At 35.1% G+C, this 26,823-nt stretch overlaps 1 protein-coding gene across 1 annotated transcript in view; it reads left to right on the top strand.

Moving 5' to 3' along the window:
* Positions 1–7,248, top strand: part of LOC128982437 (serine/threonine-protein kinase Genghis Khan-like) — a gene marked incomplete at its 5' end in the record, with an annotated part of 35,521 nt that extends 28,273 nt beyond the window's left edge. The window contains 5 exons of the mRNA XM_054401396.1: positions 1,374–1,537; positions 2,103–2,283; positions 2,871–3,059; positions 4,344–4,529; positions 6,977–7,248. Coding sequence (XP_054257371.1) covers positions 1,374–1,537; positions 2,103–2,283; positions 2,871–3,059; positions 4,344–4,529; positions 6,977–7,248 — 992 coding nt within the window. The remainder of the gene's footprint in view (positions 1–1,373; positions 1,538–2,102; positions 2,284–2,870; positions 3,060–4,343; positions 4,530–6,976) is intronic.
* Between the last annotated feature and the right edge of the window lie 19,575 nt (positions 7,249–26,823).

Below are 26,823 nucleotides of genomic sequence, written 5' to 3'. Positions count from 1 at the left end.
CGGTAACCTTTAATCTTCTCAATAAATAAAAGTTGGTTCAGGCCTAACTTAGCCAAGATTCAGTTTTGGATTACAATGTAGGCTAGCCTACTGTGTTACAGTATAAAGTAATAAATTGCATGTGCGTTTTAGTAGGCCTAGATATGGCCCATTCATTACCAAGTTAACCGTTTCTTGATCATGTTCTTAACATTTGTTTTTATAGTAGCCTATTATCTTAATTTGATGTTTAGACAGTAAAGTTCTAGGCCAAACCTTTTATGTTTGGATGCAATGTTTTTTAGGTTAGGCCTAGACCTAACTACCAATCCGACTTATTTTTTTATTTATTATTTCTTCTAACGTTTGAATTTATCATTAGGCTATGATGTTGTTAAATCAGATGTTTCAATTTTTTTTTAATAATTACATCTTATTATCACACACAAGATTTTTATTAATCCTTTTTCATCTGTGATTTTACTTTTTTAGACTGGATAAATTATATTAAATTCTTATTTTTAACTCTAAAATAAACACATGAAATGTGTTTTATTTGATAGTAGCACACAAAACTATATATTGTCGATAAATTAATGTACAATTCTGAACTAGGCAACACTCTTTTATGGTGAAATTGTGCGAGCATATACCCCATGAATTTTTCAAAACTACCAATGAAAACCTTGAATTATGCATGAATTTTTTTATCTCACTTTGGTGGCAACCCTGTTTTAGTTAGATAGCATCATTAGTTCATAGCCCAATGACAAATGGCATCTGGATCTGGAAACGATCTCGCTTGGATTAGAACCAGCGACTTTCAGATTTGAAGACGGGCACTATATCCACTCGGCTACCCAGACAATAGTTTTATACTGTAGAGTCTCACAAACTCGAGGTGGTGTAGACCAAAAATAGGCTTAGTTTGAAACATGCCTGGTTATAAGAAAAGGACCGTAAATAAAAGCGAGATCTTCTTTTTATTTCTTGTGTACATGAACTACATTTACAACACCATGAAATTATATTACTGTACGTAAAAAAATTCTTAAAATATAAGGTTATGGTGCTGACTGGCTGTTTGTAAGATATGCGTGACTAATCCTGATCTCAGTATCTGTAAGTAGCGCTAAGATGATGGTAATTTTCTAGGTTAACTATTATCGGAACCTAGTTCTGTAGTTTGCCACCAGGTCGTAATTAATACCTTTTATTACGTGGACTTGGCATAAAACTTCTTTACAGGTTCGCCAATCCGGACTGTTGGGTTATCATGTGCCGAGTATAGGGAACTCAACTATAATATCACTAACATGGGTAGTGCTAAACTTTAAAGGGTTATTTGATTTTTGGTTTGATAGTTTTTGTTACTGAGCCGGTTTTATGTTGTAGGCAACAACGTCACCTGAGGCTGATACCAGTGAGAGCGTTGGATGGTGACGAGGTGGAGTGGATCAAGGTGGCTGAGACTAAGGGATGTATCACATTCACTACAGGAGTCATGACTAGGACGCCTCAGCTGGCCTACTGTCTGTGTGTGGCCATCAAGCGACAGGTCAATAGCTACAATAGTTTGTTTCTTGAAAAACCCCATATTCATGGAAGGATAGCAAAAGTTCTTTATGATATAATAATTCAAATGGAAATTTTGGAACCCCTAGCAAGGCTGACTAGACAAAGTTTCCAGCAAAATCCTAAATAGTTTGGTCTCATCAGCCTGAGGGTTTTTACACTGAAAAAGCTTAAGACTCATTTGTGAAGTTTGTTTGCAAGGTGAACAAAAAATAACAATTTGGATCCAAAAATTGCATGGTAACTTAATTAACAGCCGTTTTGACTGTATTTTTAACATTATCACTACTAGTCTCCCAAACACTTTAAGATTGCCTTCAGTTATCTGGAATCTTCAGTAATTCAACCCTGTTAAAGTCCCAAATGTTCTGGTTGAACAATGTCTACAGTTAAGAATAGATAACAAATGTTTAACTTAGTATTGTCTCCAAACAAGCTATTTGTTTACCAAGCTACTAATGTCTTCAGAAATATTCTTCCAATCGCCTTTGTATTCTCTCTGTATGGAAGCATAGCGCATGTCATCACTCTGTGTGCACGTGTTACAGAATACATCGCAGGTGATCATCTATGAGATAACGAGGACCAAGCTTCGCCACAAGAGAGTGAGAGAGGTGATGTTGCCCACTCAGGCCCAGTCATTACACATCTTCAGTGAGGGCAGGCTGTGTGTAGGCTACCAGTCGGGCTTTAGTGTGTACAGCATCATGGGAGATCACCACCCTCTGTGTAAGTGTAAGTTTAGTTCTAAAATACACTAGAGCGTCTAAAGCCCAAACCAATCGGGACTGTTGGTAGTTCAGATCACCGATTTGTTCGGATTTCAAACATACCGTAACCTAGAAATGTCTAAGAAACACATAATTAGGACTACAGTATTAAAAAATACAGTTCTAGGATACAGTAAATAAAACAAAAACAATGCTTTTTGAACTTAGGTATTTTTGGTAAATTACCGACAAGCCAACTGTTTTGTCCGTGAAATTGTAAAACATATGTTGTCTCAGTGTAATTAAATATTTTAAAATCCTCAGTGGTTCAGATTTTTGACGCTCGGATTTTCAACACTCTACTGTTTGGATAAACTATACTGTTTGGATTAGCTGGTGCAACATGACTACTCTAGTATGATTGATTTTTAAAGCTGTTCAAGAAAAAGCCTCAGAACAAACTTATAAACAATGACTGATTCATTATTTATCTTTTGATTATACAGTTGTACAGTCCAGTGACTGTTAAACCAAACTCATAGCTTAGCCTGGTTCTAGCAGTCAACAATGGTTTGGCAATATTTTATGTGGTTGTTATGTTTGCAGCCCTGATACACCCGGACAACCAGCTGATGGGGTTCCTGTCGTACAGTGCTGTGGACGCCATGCGAGCTGTAGAGTTACCACGTGGAGAGTTCCTTCTAGTCTTCCAGTCTCTGGGTGTCTACGTGGACAGCCAGGGACGCAAGTCTCGCGACACTGAGCTCATGTATCCCGCCGTGCCTACTGCTGTCAGTGAGTATCCCGTTTGACATAAAGACACTTTGTCACGTCACTCCTCTCCTTAAGGGTGCGGGGGGGTTTCGCTTAGTTGAGAGGTGTTTAAAACAGCACACAACAATATAACAGACCAACGAACTATTTATTTAAAAAAACAAAACGAACTTCCCTATCTTAACACTAACAAAACCAAAAATACTATTCTCTGATCTAATACCAAGGCTCCGACCGACCCCTAACACCGACCGCATGACGACGCGTCTCTGACCCTCTCGGTCCCGTGTCTCGCAGCTCACTGCCTCTGTCGTCGTCCAAGCACCAAGGCTCGAGGATGCTGTCTCAGCAGTCTGCCCAAGCATACCCCTCGACTTAAGTGGGATATGGGCCCCACGTCACAACTTTGCCCATAGGTGAACATAGTTGAACATGGTATTGTCTCCTAACAAGCTATAACAACCTACATAAAACACAAGTTAATGTTAACAATAAGTTACCAGAAACAGCAGCAGAGGTACAACCCCCCGGGAAGAACGCCATTTGCATCCCCCTTCCCACCCCCTCTACAGGCAAGAAGGGTTGCCCAAGATTCCCCTAGTGCTCGATAAACTTGAACACAACGCTTCGGAAAGCGTAAAATATGATAACCGCTCACAAAGTTTGTGTCAAAATAATGTTTTCTTTTTTAGCTATCAATACATTGATCTTATGTGTGACATAAAAGATATTAAGATTGGTTAAGTTAGTCTAGGCAGCAACACACTATGTTTGTGGTTCAATTCAAATGAGCATTTTTATTCTAAGACTGGCTACAATTTTGTCATAGACATGGGTTGTCTTCTACTCTCTTTGGTCTGTGTCATAGTCATTGATTGTGTTCAGCTAAAATTTAACCAATTTGAATAATTTTTATTTGTCGGTCAGTTATTGATAGTGTAGGGAGTAAATCTTTCATTATTTTGTTGACTGACCAATAGACATTTTTCTAAAAATACATAGGGATTTAATAAACTGTTCGTGCCTGATTTTGCTAATTGGCTTACACAAACACAGTAATCTACAATCCAACTACCCAGTCCTTTGACTTTGACATTCTTTTTAACTTAAAATTAGTTTTTTTTCTGTTTTATTTCTGGAAATAAAAATTTCAGTTTTAACAAAGTTATTTGATGTTTTACCTTATAAACAGAACTGCAACTTTATATATAACCTGTAAAATCATGACGCCTCAAAAACTGGGGTCGCATATATTGTAGGTGTAATGACAAACTGTTGATGGCCAATGGCGTGTTACTGTACTAGGTTACTGTGACGGACAGCTGCTAGTCTACACCGAGACACACATAGATGTGTTCAACGCAGCCAGTGGTGAGTGGCTACAGACCATCAACCTGAAGAGAGCGCGACCTCTCAACACCACAGGCTCTCTAAGTATCTGTGTCATCAACGACATGCCTCACATCGTCTACCTCAACAACATACACCAGCGTAAGTACCCACCAGTCCGCCACCAATCAAGCTACTCTCTCTTCAACTAGCCTTAATCGTTCCTACGTCCATTTCTCTATGTTTTACGTTGATTAGCCCTTAAGAATCCTTGGAGCCTAGACGTGCTAACTCGTAAAACAATTTAAAACTACAAAGAAAATTTATAATCTCACAGTATACTGGATATTTAAATTGCAATCAGTTGTTTGAAAAAATATTTTGTGACGCTAAATAACTCTTCAGTGGCTGTTTGAAATTAACAAAATTAACATTGCTCTTATGGCAGGCAAATCCAAGATGGCTGTTAGCTTCCATCGCCTCCCTTGGAAAGCAATTCAAAACTACAAAGAACATTTCTAATCCCACAGTATCCTAGATATTTTAATTATAATCACTTTGGTGTTTGAAAAAATATTTTTTGACGATAAATAAAAATAACTCTTTAGCAGCTGTTTGAAACTATCCAAGCCATTAGTCTCCAAGGACTCTTAACAATCGAATTTATTCAGCTTTTATTCTGAACCATTCAATTTCCTGTACCTTCCATATTTTTGTCCCATAAGTAATATTGTTGGTCTGTAAAATTTCTAGTACTCTTTTACCTTTCGACACTGCAAATGTAACTGTTTGACATGTAAAAAAATGTATGCTAATTTGGTTAGTTCCTAGACTTGAGTAATAGTGATAGTCGCAAATATTTAACTTGGCACACAAATGACATTGCTTGCTATCAATATGTGAACAAAAACAGCTAGTACAGGAAAACTAATTGTAGACAATTTGCCTGCCACTGTAAGAAACATTGGTGACCTAAATAAAATTGAATCTAAGCTTCAGCCATTTTTTAAATGTATGATTTTATGAATTTCTGCTTATTTCTGTTTAGTTGTAATGACGCTATTCAATTTATATTTTTGTGCATCGTAAGAATATAGTTATTTGTGTAACTAGTTGTGAAAGTGGCACTTTGCTGCACACAAGATCAATGTTTACGCACGAGCCTTGTAGCTCGCCTGCGGCTCGTGCGTAAACATTGATCTCGTGTGCAGCAAAGGCTTTTTTCACTCGTGTTACACATATTTTTCCCACAGTCACTATAAAGCATATAAATAATTAGTCTTTCAAACACTATACAACACGTTTTTAGGTTCAGCTGGCAACACAAATGGTGCCCTAGAGAAGTAGTACCCCCGGTCCGTATCACTCCGCTATTTTTCCTCGGCAAGAAATGTGCTCCGCGTTTTGAGAATATAGTTCCGTATGTTTTTGTAATTTGAAGTGGTTTCCGCGCCTAAAAAAAATGCTTTAAATATATTTTCCTACAGTCACCCGACAAAGTTGGCTTCCTTGTACTGTTTATAGTACAGAAAGCTGCTAATTGCTGCATATTTATACTTTGCCGTACGGTTTATACTTTGCCGTACGGTTTATACTTTGCCGCACATCAGGATTCCAACGAAACAACACAAAACAGCGTGGTTTTATTATGCACGTAATCCGTGTACGCTTGGAAATAGGTTGGCAACACTTAAAGATAAAAATACTATGAGCAGCTGATTGACTATTATAACTACGATTTAACCTGTCATTTCGTGTTTATAGTTTCGGTATTTCTGAACTTTCTGGACTTTTCTTTTAAACGTTTTTAAAACATTCCTACGATCTTAATAAACAAGAAAATACCTTTAAAGCATTTTTTTAGGTGCGGAAACCACTTCAAATTAGAAAAACATACGGAACTATATTCTCAAAATGCGGAGCACATTTCTTGCCGAGGAAAAATAGCGGAGTGATACGGACCGCGGGTACTACTTTCTCTAGGGCACCATTTGTGTCGCCAGCTGAACCTAAAAACGTGTTGTATAGTGTTTGAAAGACTAATTATTTATATGCTTTATAGTGACTGTAGGAAAAATATAATGTGTAACACGAGTGAAAAAGGCCTTTGCTGCACTCGAGATCATTCCGCACGAGCCGCAGGCGAGTGCGTAAACATTGCTCTCGTGTGCAGCAAAGTGCCACTTTCACCACTAGTTACACAAATAACTATTTCTTGTTTATTAAGATCGTAGGAATGTTTTAAAAACGTTTAAAAGAAAAGTCCAGAAAGTTCAGAAATACCGAAACTATAAACACGAAATGACAGGTTAAATCGTAGTTATAATAGTCAATCAGCTGTTCATAGTATTATTATCTTTAAATGTTGCCAACCTATTTCCAAGCGTACACGGATTACGTGCATAATAGAACCACGCTGTTTTGTGTTGTTTCGTTGGAACCCTGATGTGCGGCAAAGTATAAACCGTACGACAAAGTATAAACCGTACGGCAAAGTATAAATATGCAGCAATTAGCAGCTTTCTGTACTATAAACAGTACAAGGAAGCCAACTTTGTCGGTTGACTGTAGGAAAAAGTTATTTTGAATTCAATTGTGATTGTTTGCAGGTGAGCTGATCAATGTGACGGTGTGTGACCCGACAGGCAAGGCAGTGCCACGACCCAGACGCAGGTTCTCTATCAGAGAAGGTCATCGGACTACACGGGCGCCAGACAGGAGGTCCAAGATGATCTCAGCCCCTACCAACTTCAACCATATCAGCCACATGGGGCCTGGGGACGGCATACAGATACAGCGACTGCTGGACCTGCCCACAACACTGGAGACAGCTGATCAGCAACCTCTCTCACAGCAGAGGGTTAGTAGACAGCCATTATAGCTTATTGTATGCCACAACACAATAACTTCTCCTCACCGAATGTACAGCTGTGCGCTAAACATAAGCTAGTCGAACAACGCACTTGAACTACACGACAAACCATGCACTTGTGTGTTTCCAAACATCCCTGAACAAGATACGGTCTTTGTCGGTATTTGGACGGACATATAAAAGAATGGTTCCCCCTCGCTATGTGGATGGTGAAAGCACAGTAGTTCTTGCTTGGCCTTTGCAAAGCTTCCAGTTAAACCATGGCTTTTAAATGGGGCCAAGAACACTTGGAGACACAAGTTGGTACATTAAGATGCATCATGACACCGTTACTAATGAGCAAAGAGTTCATGTCTGTAAGTTCTTAGTAGTTACAGTTTGGTCTGTAATTAATATCTTATAGACTAGTTTCTGGCCCTATCAAATTGAGAAGAATCTCAAATCTTCAGACTGCCCCCAAAACCAAATATCAACATGTTTCCCCTTTGTAAAACCTCCTTAAAAAAAAATTAGTTAAAAATGTTTAAAAAGTATAAAACAAAAACCCATAACAAATTTTAATTTTCTGGATAACTTGACAACCCCCAAACTCGACAACCTCTGGGTCCACAAATTGTCGACTAATGAGGTTTTTACTGTAGTAGATTTTAAGCCTAAAATATCTTGATCTTTAAATTGCTCAATCCATCGTTGAGAGGAATAATATTTGCTAAGCCAAATGGAGAAATGGTTATCCTTTTTACTTGCTGTAGGAACATTGATTCCCAAACATAATGACTTGAATTCCCAGCTACACTCTCTCATTCAGAGCATATTTTAAGGGATTTCCACTGGGCGACAGTGGAGCCGGACTTACCCATTACGGACTTACGGATTTAGTCTGGAATACCCATCAAAAAGGGGTGTCCGTGGTACCCCCCCCCCCCTCCGGAAATTTTTGCATAAATTAAAGTGAAAATCACACGTTTGTATGATATTTTCACAAATTTTTCGATTATATTTACTTGTAAATAGTCCATCTTATATATTTAAAAAATTTGGTTTTTCTTTTCCGAGTTCGTTTGGCTCTTCTACCCGACCGATTTTCATGATTGAGGTCTCAAATTGAAGGTATGCACGCTCAGATTTGCCATCAAGCATCGGCATATATTTATCTATAATCCTACTCGGCTTATACGTAAAAGAAATTTGCTCCCCATGTTATTCTTATGGGAGTAAAATTTGGTTTATCTTTGCCGAGTTCGATTGGCTCTTCTACCCGACCGATTTTCATGATTGAGGTCTCAAATTGAAGGTATGCACGCACAGATTTGCCATCAAGCATCGGAATATAGTTATATATAATTCCACGCGATTTCTACGTAAAAGAAATTTGCTCCCCATGTTATTCTTATGGGAGTTAAATTTGGTTTATCTTTGCCGAGTTCGATTGGCTCTTCTACCCGACCGATTTTCATGATTGAGGTTTCAAATTGAAGGTATGCACGCACAGATTTGCCATCAAGCTTCGGAATATAGTTATCTATAATCCTTCTCGGCTTATACGTAAAAGAAATTTGCTCCCCATGTTATTCTTATGGGTGTTAAATTTGGTTTATCTTTGCCGAGTTCGATTGGCTCTTCTACCCGACCGATTTTCATGATTGAGGTCTCAAATTGAAGGTATGCACGCACAGATTTGCCATCAAGCATCGGGATATATTTATCTATAATCCTACTCGGCTTATAAGTAAAAGAAATTTGCTCCCCATGTTATTCTTATGGGAGTTAAATTTGGTTTATCTTTGCCGAGTTCGATTGGCTCTTCTACCCGACCGATTTTCATGATTGAGGTCTCAAATTGAAGTTATGCACGCACAGATTTGCCATCAAGCATCGGCATAAATGTATCTATAATCCCACGCGGATTATACGTAAACGAAATTTGTTCCCCATGTATTTCTTATGGGAGTTAAATTTGGTTTATCTTTGCCGAGTTCGATTGGCTCTTCTACCCGACCGATTTTCATGATTGAGGTCTCAAATTGAAGTTATGCACGCACAGATTTGCCATCAAGCATCGGCATAAATGTATCTATAATCCCACGCGGATTATACGTAAACGAAATTTGTTCCCCATGTATTTCTTATGGGAGTTAAATTTGGGGTTTCTTTGCCGAGTTCGTTTGGCTCTTCTACCCGACCGCCGATTTAAATTACCACTGAATTTGAATGAACATTCTGTCTCCGGCTTAAAAGTCAACAGTAAAGAGGCTTCTATCATTCGTTCTGCAAAATTAATAATTTGGGATGAAGCACCTATGGCCAACAAATATGCTCTAATGTGTGTCAACCGGCTACTGAAAGATATAATGGATAACGATGTGCCATTTGGTGGGAAAATCATTATCTTAGGTTTTCCGGCAAGTGTTGCCGGTTGTGCCTCATTCATCTAGAGCCTCTACTGTTCAGAATTCAATTGTTTTCATACCTATGGCCACTATTCAAAATTTTTAAATTAACAAAAAATATGAGGGCTAAAACTAATGAGTTAGATTTTGCTAACTTTTTGCTCGAAATTGGCAATGGGGAATACCCAACAATTGATGACAAATCTGTGGACTTACCCCCACCACTTATCTCTGATTCAGACATAGTTTTAGAAATTTATGGAAAAAACCTACAAACGCCTATGGACTCATCGTACTTATCAAAATGTGCCATTTTAGCACCAAAGAATGAGCATTGTGAGGAAATCAATAAAAGAGTTTTAGACCTCATCCCAGGCTCAAGCAAAACATATATAAGTGTGAATAAACTAATTACAGATGATGACAGTGAACTATTGCAATTCCCTATTGAATTCCTCAACAGCCTTGAGATGACTGGTTTGCCTTCTCACAAATTAGTCTTAAAGGAAGGTGCCATTGTGATGTTATTAAGAATTTTAAACTACACAGCAGGTCTTCTAAACGGAACAAGACTTATTGTCAAGAAAATGTATGAAAACAGTTTGGACTTAGAAATCATAACTGGCACAAATATTGGACAACGTGCACTATTACCCCGCATTGATCTCTCTCCATCAGATCATACAGTACCATTTTCTTTCAAACGAAGACAATTCCCCATAAAGGTTGCGTTCTGCATGACCATCAACAAGGCGCAGGGCCAAACGATTGATCGAGTTGGTGTGGTGCCTGAACCAGTATTTAGTCACGGTCAGTTGTACGTCGCCTTATCGAGAGGGAAATCTTTCGATACTGTAAAAGTAGAAACTAAATCAAAAGGTGGACGAACAGCAAACATTGTTTGGAAGGAAGTATTATAAAAGTCGTAATATTAATAAAGATTACCAGATGGAGGGAACTACTCCTGAGAATATGCGTACATGCAATTCTACCGACAGAGATGTCTATTTTACAAGAAATATTGTTGTTAATAAAACATTCTTAATAAAGCCTCATTCACGCTGTGTTACATATAAGTTAACAAATGTACGTGCTTTCTCTGTAGGTGCTTTTAGGAAGTGTGTGGATATTGTTCTGGATTAATTTATTTTCAAAACGGAAAAAAATACATCGGGACGATTTTCTCTGTGTTATATGGAATGTGTTATACTTTAATTTTTTCATAAGGCGAAATTAATCCAGCAGCCCTATAAGAGTTTAATTAAAGTTGTACCGCCCTTATTAAGTTTAGTATTTTATTTTTTTATTATTAATTTCAATGCTGCGGAGCAGCACGGGTCATCTAGTTAACTATTAACAGTAATGAAGTATTTTAAACATAAGATGGTTCTGGATGGTCAACATATTTTACAATTCCAGTTCCAAAGGTATGCGATGACAAGGTGCTCCGGCGTCAACCTGCTACGAATAACGTCACAACAGACTAGCGGGAGCACTGAGTGGAAGAAAGAAAAGCTAACTTTAATTACAAAAGGTTATTCCCCCTCTGCCTCTAAGTGTCTAATTGTAAGCCTATGTTCTTATCATTGAGTTTGATGGTAGGCTTCTAATTTTGAAGTAAAATCCTGTTTCAATGTGTGTTTCGTGTTAACTTACACTTAATTGCACTGATATCGACTAAGTATTACCTCCCATTTTACCGCGAATAAATTTAACAGAGTGTGATTTAATCCATGGTAAAATCAGCAACAGTTCACAAAAAAATCAATTCTATTTCTTCGTCTCGTAATGGGTTTTAATTTGGTAAAATAATAAAAATAAATACTAAACATCGTATGAGATTAAATTCAGGTTGTTTTCATTGACTATTGGATACAGAAGGTGTTTTTTAACTTTACCACCGTTGGGATCTTGTTAACTATACTTCTTATTGTAAACTTTAAATGGGGAACATTCCCTTATTTTATAGAGGGTTAAGAAGTAAATACTTTTTTGGTAAATGCATTTTTTCTTTTAGAATACCCTGTATGCTATGGCGTTTTTGGATAGTAAATGAAGATTTAAGACTTTCTTATTCTTGAGTAACTTTGAGTATACTTAATAGTTTACGAACTGCATGAGCTAAAGGTTTAATATAATTCAGGCAGGCCTATGTGTTCTAAATTAATTATAAATATGATTAAATTGAATAATTATAGTTGTTTATAGGATACAAAGAAAATATATAACCGAAAATATTTAGCAATGCGAGTACGTTATCTCCAAGATCAAGCATTAGTACGATAGGTGTTATGAAATTAAAACAAAAAGAACCAATAAAAGGAGAACAAATTCCGCTACTGAGGTGTAAGCTGTGATGCTCTCATGCATATTCGCAATGACATGACATGACATGGGCATCCGGCACTATTATGCATTTAGTTTAGGTAGAGAGCTGAATCTCTTTCGACACCTAGTAACATCGGTCCTCCTAGCGGAACAGAACTGGTGCTGTTTTATATATGCTGCCGCGAGTACACATCTTTCTAGCGAGAACCAACCTTTGCTATCGTCTTCTCTCTTGATATTTCTATCTTAATTTAATTATAATCAATTGATATTCAGTCTTCTTATCATTGACCCTGTATATTGCAAGTATCGATCTAATTGTATTGTAAAATCCTGTGAAACCAATTTAATGTGTTTCATGTTAACTTATATTTGATTGCATTGATATAGATGAAATATTTCCTAATATTTTACGCCAGATAATAGGTCAAAACAAACAGAACTTCAGTAATTCTAAAGGCCATAGCAAATATTACATAAATTTAGAAAACTGCTTTCTTAAAATTTAAGGCGCGATAGTTGACACCACAGTTCATAAACCACACAAAGTAATTTGACCTTTAGATGCCAAAACCTAACCCAACAATACCAGCTTACCATTGAACTTTGACATTACACTAGACAGCTAAAATGTCAGCTTATAGAATACGAGAAATGTCAGCACACTAAATATAACAGTCTATCATAATATTACCCTACTCTCCCAAATGTTCTTAAATTTTATTTTATAAAATTAAATGTACATACTGCAGTATACAGCATTAGAACTAAGGGTAAATTTACAGTACTTGTCGTAATACAGTCAGAGTCAAAATTAATTGTAAAAGGCTGGAACTTGTTTACTTGTACCTAGTCTCAAAAGGCTAGCGTAAGAAAACTGCATTTCCTTTTAAGATACATTTAAATGGGTTGACAATTTACTTGTGTACATAGCGAGAGAGTTTTGTTGTATCAAGCTAAGTTAAAAGTAAGTAGGAAACGAATATGAGATAGGTAAGGTGACAAATGTAGCTTTCTTGTTGACTTTAACTAGGACCGTTTGTTAAATGACCAAGTTGGGTCCAGATTCGAGCCTCAAAACTACAAACTTTTCTTTAACTAACTAGCAACCTTATTGCTAGTACACATCGTATAATTATACTAAACTACCTAGCTATTTATTTAGATTATTTGGGTTGTAAAATAAGAGTGTTTTAAAACACGTTTTGATCAAATTTTCCTAAAAGTTGATACTCTTACGATATTATAATAGTCTTTATATAGTTACAGATACACGACTACTGTACTTGTCCAGTGTGTAGCACTTAAGAAAAATGTGTACTGTTACAAAACTGCATGTGGCAAACACAGCGTTACCACACGGTGGCACACTCTGTGGCATCTGTTTTACAATCGTGGTTACCGTGGTCCCTGTTACTAGAACGATTTTACCCAAAACATTAGAATCAGTTCACAACTGGTAAAAAACATGAAAAATGAATTAAATTTTATTTTTAATTCCCACGAATCGTTTCCCATATAAACGATTGTTTGTATTATACTTGCATTACTGTACAGTTTTGGGCACATGACAAACAATTAGACTTCTTTTTTAGCCTTGTAATTACAAAAACCTAAACCTAGCCTTGTAACAAATGTAAAGTTTTTGAAAATCATAGATGACAAGGTACTCTAAACCAGAATATCTATCAAGCTATGACGTTTCAAAGATACTATATTCCTGGAGTGAAGATGAGGTTTTTAACGCAGACGTCACGAAATTTCCCAACGGGACAGCGAGCTTTTCATCTGCTCAAGTCTTTGGTGTGATTCCTCCATCTTGCTTTGATAAGCATGAGTTGGGATTTATCACTTAGTTTTAGCTGTTGAATCCTTTTCATGTTAATTTCCACCTATGGTAATGATTATAATATAATAATTACACTAAAGTACAATAATTACCTTTTAGCAATGTTGCCTAACTCAAAATGTATTCGTTCATATGTTTCAAAACAAAATACATACAACACTTTAAAAAAAATGTCCAAATCAAGAACAGCAATCAGTTGTATTTATATTGGAATTTTTTGTGTTATTAAAAGAAAGTGGAACTCTGACACAATGTATGTAATGCACGACAAAGGATTCTACATTAATTCCTAATAAACACAATGGTCGTAGCGTAATTATTTTTATCGTGGTTTTGATGAATATATCTAATTCGTTTTTAATTAAATATATTATTTATTTATTACTATTCAATTTGTACATTGAATTTCGTTTGGGGAAATTGTTTTTAAATAAATATTTGCGAATGTTACTTTCCAAAAAAATATTGCTTGGATAAAAAGTATTGTTGCATATTAGTTAGTTGAATATTGGATATAGATATGGTTGCTGTTATTGGCATTCAATGCCTATTATAAAGGATTTGTAACCAAACTAACCTAAACCTAAACTTGATGTGGTGTAAGATGAAGTACTGGTTATTCAGCAGGATCTGTGTTATTCATAGGATGTGTAGATGTAGGTGGTGTTGGTTTAAAGACCGCAGCACGATGCGTGAGCTCTCCCTACAGTAGAGTGATGTTTTATGCAACTGACTACTTCACAACCTATCTAGTGAGACGACTGACTACTTCACAACCTATCTAGTGAGACGAAGAGGACAAAAATATAATCTGTTAATAACTTGATCAAAACAAAATCATGTGGCAGCATCGTGTTGATTTGATAGCATTGATTGAATTGGTTCAGAATAATCTAGCAAAAGAAATTAGTATGATGATAGGAAAAAGTTATTTACGCCACACTACATTATTTTGACCAACTTCCCACGCAAGGATTTAGTCCAGAAAACAGCTGTTTGCCGCCAGCTTATTCAAATGGGGTTTCATTGCGTACTACTGTGCTGCAATGAGTTTTGCCGGACACCAATCAGCTGATTATACTGTATTTAGGTGGCAGTGAGTGGTTATAAACAAAAACATAACCTCTCTTAGAGGTTATGACTAGTGATTTTTAGTCCTTTAGTTGGTGGAAATATATAAGGATTTGTACGGATTTAGTAGTATGGCGTAAACTATCGTACGTAACTCGTCCAAAATGTGTGTACCGGACTCGTATGGTAATCCCGTACTTGACTTCGTCTCGCACGGGAACGACCACACTCGTCCGGTAAACACTTATTTTCAGGACTAGTAACGTAATATACTATTTTGGGCGGTAATAAACAATATGGACACACTACTGAGACAGTTAAGGTTAAGTAGTATCATTTTTTAGTTTAACTATGATATCTAGTCGTTGAAATATATTTCTGTGATTCTGGCGTACACTGTTTGTTAAAAATCCGTATTCTAATAAATTGTTATGACCTTTTGTTATTTAAATTTATGTTTGGTCCGTACACGTTTTATTTGTTACAGGTTGGTGACACCAAATCAAATAGAGATTAAGGGAGTACATGTAAAAGTTTAATGATAAGCTTGACCTTGTCTGGAAAATAGGTAACTGTAATGAAAAGAGTTTTCAATATTTTTTTCAAATCCAAAGTTTTACTTTTTTGTTTAGAGATTTTATTTAGTATTACAATAACAAAATACCTAGCTCAGAAGCTATCCCAATATTTAGCAGGTAAGTTTTTGTACCTCTTAATATGTCATGAACAATCATGATTGTTCAACCACTACAGTAGTATGATACAAATCAAACATCTTACTCCCAGTTTAGTAAGCAGACCCTGATAGAAACGTCAAAATCTAAGCCCAAGTAACACCTGGGACTGGGACGTCGGGAGTTCATCCCCAGGGAGAAAATCTGGGATGAAACGTCCACGCTTTTCATTTCCCCTGGTTGAAGGAGCTTTGCTTGGCCCTAGGGGATTTTAGTGTATGTAGGGATAACTTATTGTATGTTTTCATATTTTAAGTATTAACGTTTCGGTACTGTACGTGCATTGAAATAATTTCTTCTTCTCAATGATTGGATAGGTCTATAATGTGTTCTCTCAAACTATATTCAATCACACTGAATACCTATACAGACTGTCCCAACAGTCCCGGACAGGTTTAATATTTTCTAAACGACAACAGATAAATCAATAAGATTTTGCACATCAACACCACACCTAAAAATCTACTTTTTTAAGGAACTATAAATTTTCTGTCATATCATGGGGACGTCCCGCAAGTAGTCAGAAGGAAATCTTAAATAGAAGCATAGGTTGATATGCACATCAAATTAAAGACCTTTACTATCAGAATATAATGCCGCAAATTTGAACTCAAACGGATAACTGAATAAAAAATGGCAGCCGTTCAAAGATTTCTTGAATCCGCCATTTTGAATCTTTGAACGACTGCCATTTTTTACTCAGGCGTTCTTTTGAGCTTGAATTTACGGCATTGCAATCTACTAGTGAAGACCTTTAATTTGATGTGCATATCGACGTATGCTTACGTTAACAATTTTCTTCCGATTCCTAGGGCTGTGCCCCCCGAGGAGTAAGCGTATAATAGCAATGCAAATTAAATGAATCTTTGAACCACTGTCATTCTTGACTCGGTTGTCAGTTTAAATTCAAATTTGCGGCATTATATTCTGCTAGTAAAGACCTAAAATTTGATGTACATATCAACCTATGCTTCTATTTAAGATTTCCTTCTGACTTCTTGCGGGACGTCCCCATGATGTGACAGAAAATTGATATTTCCTTAAAAAAGTAGATTTTTAGGTGTGGTGTTGATGTACTAAATTTTATTGATTTATCTGTTGTCGTTTGGAAAATATTAAATCGGTCCGGGACTTTTGGGACAGTCTGTATATATATATCTTTGAAAAGTCAGTACAAGACTGAATTGACTGACTTGAATTAATTTGTACAATGTACCGATAAATATGGTATTAGGACGATATCGAACGTACGCAACTGATAACGTTAAAACTGGTAAAAGTGGAAACTGAGTTTGATTAGTATTATCTGCTTGGGTGCATGGTATACATTAATGTTAAACATAACAAATATAAACGGGCCTCATTAAATATTTTTTTACTGTTCGCAAAATTAGAAAACAGTGAACACACTCTAATACAAATTTTATAATTGTTAGATGTTGCTATAAAAAGATATGATCATTTCTATATCCTCTCAAAGTCCAGACAAGGCTATCATTTGAAGATTCGTGTGGATTAATGAATTAAGAAATCAAAACCCAATCATAAAAAAAAACATTTACTATAAAAAACTGAGGCTGTACACATGCAATGTCTGCATTATTGTTCGAAGTACATTAGTTTTCCAGAAATAATTTTTTGTAAGCACTAAAATCAATTGCACTAAACTTAAAGGATGTCTAGTAGGTTAGTAGGATGTTTAGTAGGTAATAAACATTGCAAGTTCAGAAAACTCATATTGGTTCATATTGAGGGGTGGAGAGGTGCAAAGCTCCTGTGCAAAGCTCCTGTGCAAAGCTCGGTCCCCATGAGTATCACCCTAATGTCTCCTGGTCGTATGAAGGTGATTGGTGATCACGAGTGAGGTGTGCGGGTCATCAAAGGTACATTAGATAGCAAGATGGTGATTGTGTGTGAGACGGAGGTTCGTCTATGTGGGTACAACACGCGAAACTGACTCGCCCCCCCCCCTCCCCCTTATAACACACGTAGGCGCATCTAATGTTAGTGATTTAGTAAGATAAACATTCATAATACAATACGTGCTTTCTATAATAAATCTCTAACTTTAAATTTAAATATATCATCGTATTAAACCTCTTGGCATTGCTCCTGTTGCGAAGGATAGTTTCTTAAAGCATATTGAGGTGTAGTCCAGAAAAACTAAAATCTGTCTGAATAACATCACTGCAATTCCACAGAGCGTCTAGGTAAAAAATATAGTAAATAGTTTAATAAACCTAACTTCGTGGCTCACATTTTGTTGTAGTATAAACACTTTCCAAGAGTTTTACTTAATCATTTTTTTATGTTATTCGTGCTGTAGCAAAAAATCTCTAAAGAAAAACATCGTTAAATGAACCTCTAATTACGTGCTCCACTATAAAAATGCTACTTCCATACTTACATAGTTAATAGATGGAGGTAGAGATAGAAGTCGAAGTTGAGGGGCCACTTTTCTCACGAGTTGAATCTTTGATCATTAAAATGACATAACAGGGGGTTTAAATCGTATGTTCAGTTTGCTTTTGTTATTAAGTTGGCGTTTAGAACGATAATTGGAAATCGACAACACGTCTGACAGAGGCCTACTGTACATTTATTTGTATTCAAAAAGGTCTAGGCATTTACATGAGATTGTTAAGTCTATTCCATCTACAGAAAACTATTGTACGTGATACATTGTTCACTTGAAGCTTGAGCTAGAAACAGTGCAGTGGTATTAATTACCTCACAAATATTTCTAAAGGTGTTATAGTGAATCACGTATTTTATTTCAACTTTGTCTTTACCTCCGCATTCAGCATAAGGATACACAGGAAACATGGGTATAAACGGTGAGACTTCTAAAGGTAGCAGAGGGTGGTAAGGAGGCAAAGGATATTCAAGAACTAGGGGGTGGGTGGTCGTCCTCTTCAGCGTTTCAAAGAGTTTCATTTTCTAAGTTCTTTTCATTTCCTCGGCAGTGTGAATTTCACAAGCCGGTCTGCATTGCATCTGCGTTTACCTCAAGTGGTCTTCTCTTTGTTTAGAGGGTTTTAACGTTTCAATGTTATGAATGTCAATGTAATGAATTCAAAAGCAAGGTTTTGAAATTATCACATTACGCCTTTGAAATTATCACGCTTTGTTGAAATGTTTGTCGTTGTAGCTGGAGGATTATAAAGTCGAGATGTCCCCGTAACCTAATTCGCTTATTTTAGCTCACATCACGCATCTTATTTGTATTTCTTTAGTCTCGTTAGTATTTCTCTTTCTGTTCCGTCACAGGAAAAGAAAATGTGTGAACCGAATGCACTATTGTAACTGCAACTATTGTTTTAAAGTAATAATAATGGTGGTTGTAATGGCTGAATAAATTAAGCTACCACTACTGTTATAGAATATATATAAACTTCACTGTACACCTTGGTCCCTCCCTTAAACATTTAGGGCATGACACCCTTTTAAACTTGGGCTACGTGTCTGGACTCGAAGGGACTTGCGAATCTTATGTTGGTCTGGTCCCCCCCAGGCTTCACTTCAGTTTAAAGCTGGAAACTATGCACTTTTGAAGTAAAAAAAAATACTTAAATCGTTTTCATATCCCCCAAAAACGTACCTCGTCAGAGAATCCTTGACATGTAGTACCGAAACGTGCTACATATGTTTTGGTGGTTATTTATAACTAACGGATTTAAATAAATATAGCGGTTATCTATTTCTTATTTAATACGCAAGCAGGTTTTTTGTGACAATTACTCCTCCGAAACTACTGAACCGATTGACATGTTTTTGGTGTCGTTGGAAAGAACGTAACGTGAAGTTGTGCAGGAAACTTTCTTTTTAGGGAAATAATTAGAGAGTGAGGCCCTGAGGCCCTTTAAAGTTTCGTATTTCTCCATAAGATTAACATGGGAAACAAACATTGTTATGAAACTCCAGCTATTGTCAGAAATTTAAAGTGAGAAGAAGAGTATATGCTAATTGTAAAATTGTGACAGAGAGGTTATGCAGAAAATCAGGAAGTTAATGGTTATTTGGTGCTATTAAAATAAAGACCGAAATTTGTAAGGAATGGCGACAATGGGTGGTACCATGCAGACTACATTATCATTGACAAAGACCAACATGGACAACCTATTGCGGCTATAAGTGTACATTTCTACAATACAATAAAAGCCAGATCAGCTTTTGAAAAATAATAAAATATTTACAAGAAAGGTTGATTATATTGAACTGTTAGGTACATTGTGAGTACGGTATTTTCATTAGTTACGTAATCTTCGAGTTGACTCTTTTATTTAAACTCATCGGAATTTATAACTTATATTTGTTTATAAATAAGTTATTTGTTTTTAAATAACTCCTTTACTTCTTTGCGATTGCTCGATTTCGAGCAACATGTACACTAGTTTATATATAACGGAGTTACATAAATAACCACCGAAACATATGTAGCACGTTTCGATACTACATGTCAAGGATTGTCTGACGAGGTACGTTTAGCATTTTAGACATTTGTCTTAAAAATACTTCCTCGAGGTTGCGTTGGATTGTCCATCTTTATAATCAATTTATTTACAAACCGATTTCTCTAATTGATTCATGTTCAATATTTAAAGATTGTTAATATAATACGAAATTGTATGTCCGTAATTATAACCGATTTAAAATGTATTGTCGAACAGTGTAAAATAAGAACACGACTTAATAAAATGAGACTAAAGTAATCATGAATGAAATCCTCTTTACTAACATAGTACGTGATCCAAATAGACTCGTACGAACTGGAACATGACACACTAACATATTATAAAAGCAAGGCCGTGCACTCTTAAGAGAAATATTTATCAAGATGTGTCGGACAGCCAAGAGTGGGTGCCGGGTGGTGTATGGGTTTGAGATAAGACAAAGCTTTAACTAGGCCAGTGGGACACCCAGCTTTCAGGGACAATTAATGCCAATTACTGTATTTTTATAACAAAACCCATCCACAGAAGATGTTCACCATTCTCTGCGTTTAATACTTTGCTTCCCAGTTGAACCATTAAAATGTCATTCGGGTAAAAGCGCTTTGGTTTTAGATTGTATTTGCTGTAAATCACTCGTAATAATTATGGTTATATAAAATTTATTTAAAAACTTACGAAGAAATTCAATGTAAGATTTATAGCTAAATTGTATTTACTTGCATTGCAGGTAAATCATTGACAGACATTATTGACATTATATTTTACATAGTAGGTACATTAATTTGTTATACGTGTATTATAATTACTTACATATTAGATACTATACATTTTTTTTTAATTTACGTTGCAGATATTTACTTACATTTCAAGCACTTAAGGCATTTGAATTGCAGATATTTACATTTTAACTACTTAATTACATCCCAAGTTCTGATGTATTTTCAATAACTCTATGGTGTTGTATTCCTTGTTATATTTTATGTATTTCAATTCAGTTTACAAAATATTTCTACATAATAATTCCCCATGTATGGGGAGTTTAAGTAAGATAAAATCATTGTTTTCCTGTTTCTCAAAGAATATTAATACAATGCATGCTGATCTGTTTGTGTTCTACATAACTTTTAAATTAATGCTCGCATATACTTTCTAGAACGTCAAATTAGACTGCTTAAAATATTTAGTTAAACAATATAAGGATAATTATAATTTATTTAGCCTATCAGTATAAAAATTAATCTTTTATTTGTTTAATAGTTCAAATTGATCAAACTGTCGTCGTTATTTTCAAAACTTCTGTACACTATTGACTTTTACAGGTTAGGTCAAACTTAAACGATGATAATACGTCACATTGCAAACCACTATTGATATTTTACAATAATCTTTGTTCCCATCAAATATTGAAGGTACAAGTAAATAGTTTCCCAAATAATGATACCTATACCACAGAGAAGTAAAATTTATAGTTAAAACTAATTTATATTTTATTTCTCTGTGCTTTTGCGTATGGTAATAATTTTAAATCTTACAAGTTTTTAAGTCAACACGTATAACTAAATATGGCTAAATATTTAAAACATTTGTCAAAATAAATGGATTGGTGTTAAGCTGCAGTCAAAGCAAAGGTACTTGTGTATTATAAGTAGAAAATATTTTTTTTTATCCTAAATATCAATAAAATTACTGTACGATTGTTTGTTAGTTCGTAGGCTACTCGATATTAAATTTAACCTGGTCTATGGACACATTTGAAATCAGTAATAAAGGATAATACTGTACCTGAGAAGGGTAATTTGAACTATAAAGTTTCAAATGATGTCTGAGCTATGAATGACTCATAAAAATAAAATCACATGGCAAAACAAAGTAGGAAACAAACCACGTCTGTTCCCAATACCTGATCGACTCGTCCATTATCTCCAGAATTGTGCATGGGGGAGGGGGTGGGGAGGATCAAGTTATGGGGTCTCCAATACTATTCTAGGCTGAATCGTTTATATTTGTAGGTAGTGTTTTGACGGTGGGGGAGAGGAAGAGGGCTAGTGACGTCACGATGACGTCAGGTGTGACGCAATGTAGCTTTTGTCTGAGGGGGGAGGGGTAAATCAATACCCGCTACTGTATCCCGTCCCCGTCCCCGTCCCCAGTCTTGGTTTTGGTTTTCATTTCACGCTCCCTCCAGAGTATAGCAAACAATAACCGGGAAAATCTTTTGGTGGAGTCTTTAGAGATTTGTAATACTAGGTAAAATATTACGAGACGTATTTTTTCCAATTTGTTTGAGTTAACAAAATGGAAAACTCCTGATCAGTATGTTCTGCTTTATTAAATTTGTTATTTAGGTAGTTGTTCTCAAGAAAAAATAAATATTAGTATAAAAAACAGTTTTGATGAACCAAGCACAATATCAATACCACATAAACAACATTGATTTCTCATTAAAGATCCCCAAATCAAATAATTGTTGTCAATAAAGCAGTTAATCCAGTCAATACGTAGGTTGGTACAATCATCAATTTTAAACTTACACAAAAACACCCAAACTAAAAATACCCATGTTCCACCATACCATCCTAAGTGAATTTATAGTTGATTGAGTATTTTTTTTTATCTGTTGATTATTAAAGGAAATGTACACTTAGACCCGCGCCCAATGAAAATAGCGTATGCTCAATATGTTTTATAAATTATTGGCAAGATACACACAAATTTATAATTAAAGGATTTAGCTGTAATAGTTAATTTTATAAAATGCCCATAACAAACATATCACAAAAGAAGCTAGCCCAGACATTTGCCCGCGTAAAAACTACAACAAAGGCTATCAAAGAACCATTACTCTTGTAGACTGATGAAGCCCTGTTTGGTGCTTAGGGCCAGATGTCTACATCTTAATACACACCTAGTCATATGGGACCTAAAAAACTTATATATAAAATTAATTATGTTAAATATTTTTTGTTCTTCAAATACAAGTTGGTTACAAAAATATTGGTGTTTAGAGATTTATTTCGTGATTGAAGATTACATTGTATAAACAGAATTGTTCAATATTCTTTATGTTTTTTCTTGTTCATTTACTTTCCGGTAAATTATCAGAACTGACCAAACTTGGGAAGTTTATTGTGTTGAATATAATACACATGCATTAATAATTAGATTACCAAAATTCGGATTCCACAATAAACTGTAGGTCCCTTAGTTGCAATTAGCTGTATGGGGTATTAATTAACAGCTGTGTCTAAGGAACATGTCGGCCTTAGTCACTAACAAGACTACAAGATTGCGCCACTCATCCTACACTCATCCTTCACTCATAATTGGGTTAAAATACGCACATAGTGGCGTCCCCATCTTAAATAGTTGATAATTGAATTGATTGAATTGAAAAAATTTAAAACAAATTAAAGCCAAATATATTTATCAAATATTTAAGTATAATCCTGATATATAAGATGTATATAGGGTTTAAGGGGTTTTGGCAACACTTCGCTTTTAAGTCGTACGAAAATTAGGTAACGTTGATTTTATACATTATAAACAAGATTGGAAAAAATTAAAAATTCTTACTTTTCACATAATAATAAAATAGATTTTAATGTAAATATAGATAATATTTCAAGGAAAAGAAAAGAGAAAAGTAATATTGTTAATCATTTATATTTTATTTTCTCTGCTTTGCGAAAATGCATGCATGGGCACAACGTTTCCCAGTAAGAAATTATATTCAACAATTAAATAAAAAAAACTTTTACAAATTAGGTTAACACTGCCCCTGCATAACAAAAAAACTCCTAACATACACAGCAATCCAAATAAAATGCCGTAGATTATAATGCAATCTATTCATATTACATTGTAGTTCAAAAAAGTACAAATGTACAAAAAAAGGAAATAGTTTATACAAAAATACGTTTACATTGGGTCATTGACTTTATATCTACACATAGACTTTATAGTGTAGATATAATGTCAATGATTGTATGTAGTAATGTATTGTATTTTAACATTTAATACATCTACAATATGCTTAAAAATTATTTGTCGTTGTTAAAACGGCAACAAAAGTTGCTGCAAGTTAAGCGTTTAGCAATTCATTTGAATTTGCACTTCAGCAAGAGCCTTTGAGTAATAAAGAAAATTAGTGCTTTGGGAGCAGTTAAGATAAGGCTCGAATGCTATGCAGATTCCATGTTGGATATAAGTTAATGCGCGTTTGTAATTTATATTGTAATATTCACATTTTGTTTCTTAAGACACTAAGGTATATTTTTATAGTCGTTATTAGGTTAGTTTGTAATGCAATCGCTTGGTTTTTGTTCTCGAAGGCATTATTGTAGAATTTTATAGATTTATGAAACTTCATCAGAGACTTTTGATCGTATACGATTTTGTTTTCTGTACAATACATATAATGTATATGGACCTTACCCTTAACTTGGGCTAGAGTTTGATAACAGTACAGTTGAGGTCTTTAATCTGTTACTATTACTAGTACCACTGAAGATGAAACGCCGCCTAGTTACGTATTTTAACTCAAAAATGAGTGAGGTGTAGGTAGAATGAAGTGAGAAGCCTTGTGTAGCTTTGCCAGCTGTTTCATTAGCCAGGATCATTTACGAGCTCAATGATCAAGAACATCTGGGCCTAGTTTCGAACCACCAAAAAGCTGCTAACATATTTCAGGATCTTCCCAGTGACCTTTTGATTACCAGATGAGCACTATAATTACTCAGATGCTCAGATAAATCAGCTATTAAACTATTTTATAAACGATAAAAAATAATAAAAAATGCCACTGGCGTAGATAAAAAAAAAAAAAAAATAGTATCATATTTGTGAAAATATTGTCATATAAAATATTTACCAATGTAACGTTTGCTGCATCTATAAAATTCAAGCAAAAGAAAATTTCGTATGATCAAACATTGTTCTAACACAGCGAAATCGCTTCAACGTAATTGAGATAACCTGAAATTGTTTGTACTAATAAAACAGTAGATATCTTATTTAGTTAATGATTCAGCATCTTTTTTCTAACATTACAAAGGACTGGCGTGAAAATTATGCTTTCATTATTTGACAAAAGTTAATAATAAAATCCCCTTTTTATACAGTTAATAATGAACTAAAAAAATGACAATGACAACACAATTTCATACATGTAAAGTACAACCAAATAAAACAAAATATGTTACAAAGCAAAACTATAAACAGCGTAATATTGTTTGATGAAATTTGACATTTGATCTGACCAATTTTACCAATTTGACATCCCAACCAAATGTGCAAATCCATTTCGCATCGTAAAGAAAAAACAGTTGAAATCCAAGCCATAAAATACACCCTAGTAAAGTAGTGTTTCGAAGGACCAATCCACTCTTGTACTCGATAAAGCTGAAAGACATTGCTTCTACTTGAACTTCTAGTACAAGGTCGACAGGGTGAGACGAACCATTGACTAGGGTGTATTTACGATTAAACTGATTAATTCTGGTTTAAGAGCGTTGTCAGGAGCTTCACCGGGGGTGGAGATCGATTTTTGGGGGCGGTGTGTCCGGGGGTGGCACGGGGGACAGCACTGGGGGCAGTCAGGGGACGGCTGCGGTAGGGGAACCATGTTTTTGGAACTGGAAGTGATGTGACTACAGGGGAGCACATACCAGGCATCTAATAAAGGTAAACACTTTGGTTTGTCAAACAAATCGTGTGTTTTTAAATGACCTTTTTGTGGTACACAAATGGTACGTGTGTCACAGATTTATTAGTATTTTTTAAGAAGCTAGTGACATTTAAAAACCATTCATAGCTTAAAACAATTTTTAATAATTTTGATAAGAACGTAGGACAAAAATATTTCAAACAACGAAAACTTGTCATTTCATATAACTAATGGAAATTGTATTTCTATATGTAAAGACTTCAGAAAATGAAAACTGTTACCTCACATAACTATTGGATATTGTATTTATAGCTTTACTGTGTTCGATGGTTGTATTTAAATTTATTGTAAAAAATTAAATTAGGAACAAAGATTATCTTCAATTTTTTAGTCGTTAGATTGGTCTTATCTTATTGAACATTTCACACAGTATCTGTTTCCCATTGTGTAATGATAAAGAACTGATTTATTTTAACTTTATTATACTCTATGCAGATTCACTATACTTTTTATCGGTGCTTTTGTACTTCTTGATTGCATCTTATGGCAGTAAGGATATTTTACTACTGTATATATTTTGTCTTAAGTATATACTAAAAACCGTTTCTGTATTTACAAGTAATTACAGGAAATGAAGTAGCATTGAAACTTAGAAACTACTGTAAAAATTCATCTACTTGAACCTAAAACTAACAAAATTAAGTCGTGTTTTCCTTTTAACGTTTTGTATGTTTTATGGTTACACGCAATATACTGACTATCTAGACGTTTATTTCAAAATGTTGTTGTATAGAGTAACATTCACAAAGCATGTTATTGAAGACGTTTTCAGATCTCTAGCCAATTAAATTATTTAAAAAAAAAGGTTATGCCTATATATTTTTATACGAGAAACACATTACTGTATTCTAAAAACAGGCCCCTACAATTTAAGAGAATATAGATATTTTACTAAATTTTGAATCTGCGACAGTAAATTAGCCTTTAAAAAACGTTTATTGGACTATTATTCATGGAAACCCCTACATTTTACAGAGTTTTCCAACAAATTATGCACGTTTTTAAACAACTACGCAATGTATCAGTTGTGTTA

This window comes from Macrosteles quadrilineatus, unplaced genomic scaffold (assembly GCF_028750875.1).
Source record: "Macrosteles quadrilineatus isolate MER2022 unplaced genomic scaffold, UCM_ALF_1.0 Scaffold_335__1_contigs__length_96502, whole genome shotgun sequence".
NCBI lineage: Eukaryota > Metazoa > Arthropoda > Insecta > Hemiptera > Cicadellidae > Macrosteles > Macrosteles quadrilineatus.
The sequence above is the reverse complement of the archived record's forward strand: the minus strand, read 5'-3'. Positions and strand labels throughout refer to the sequence as shown.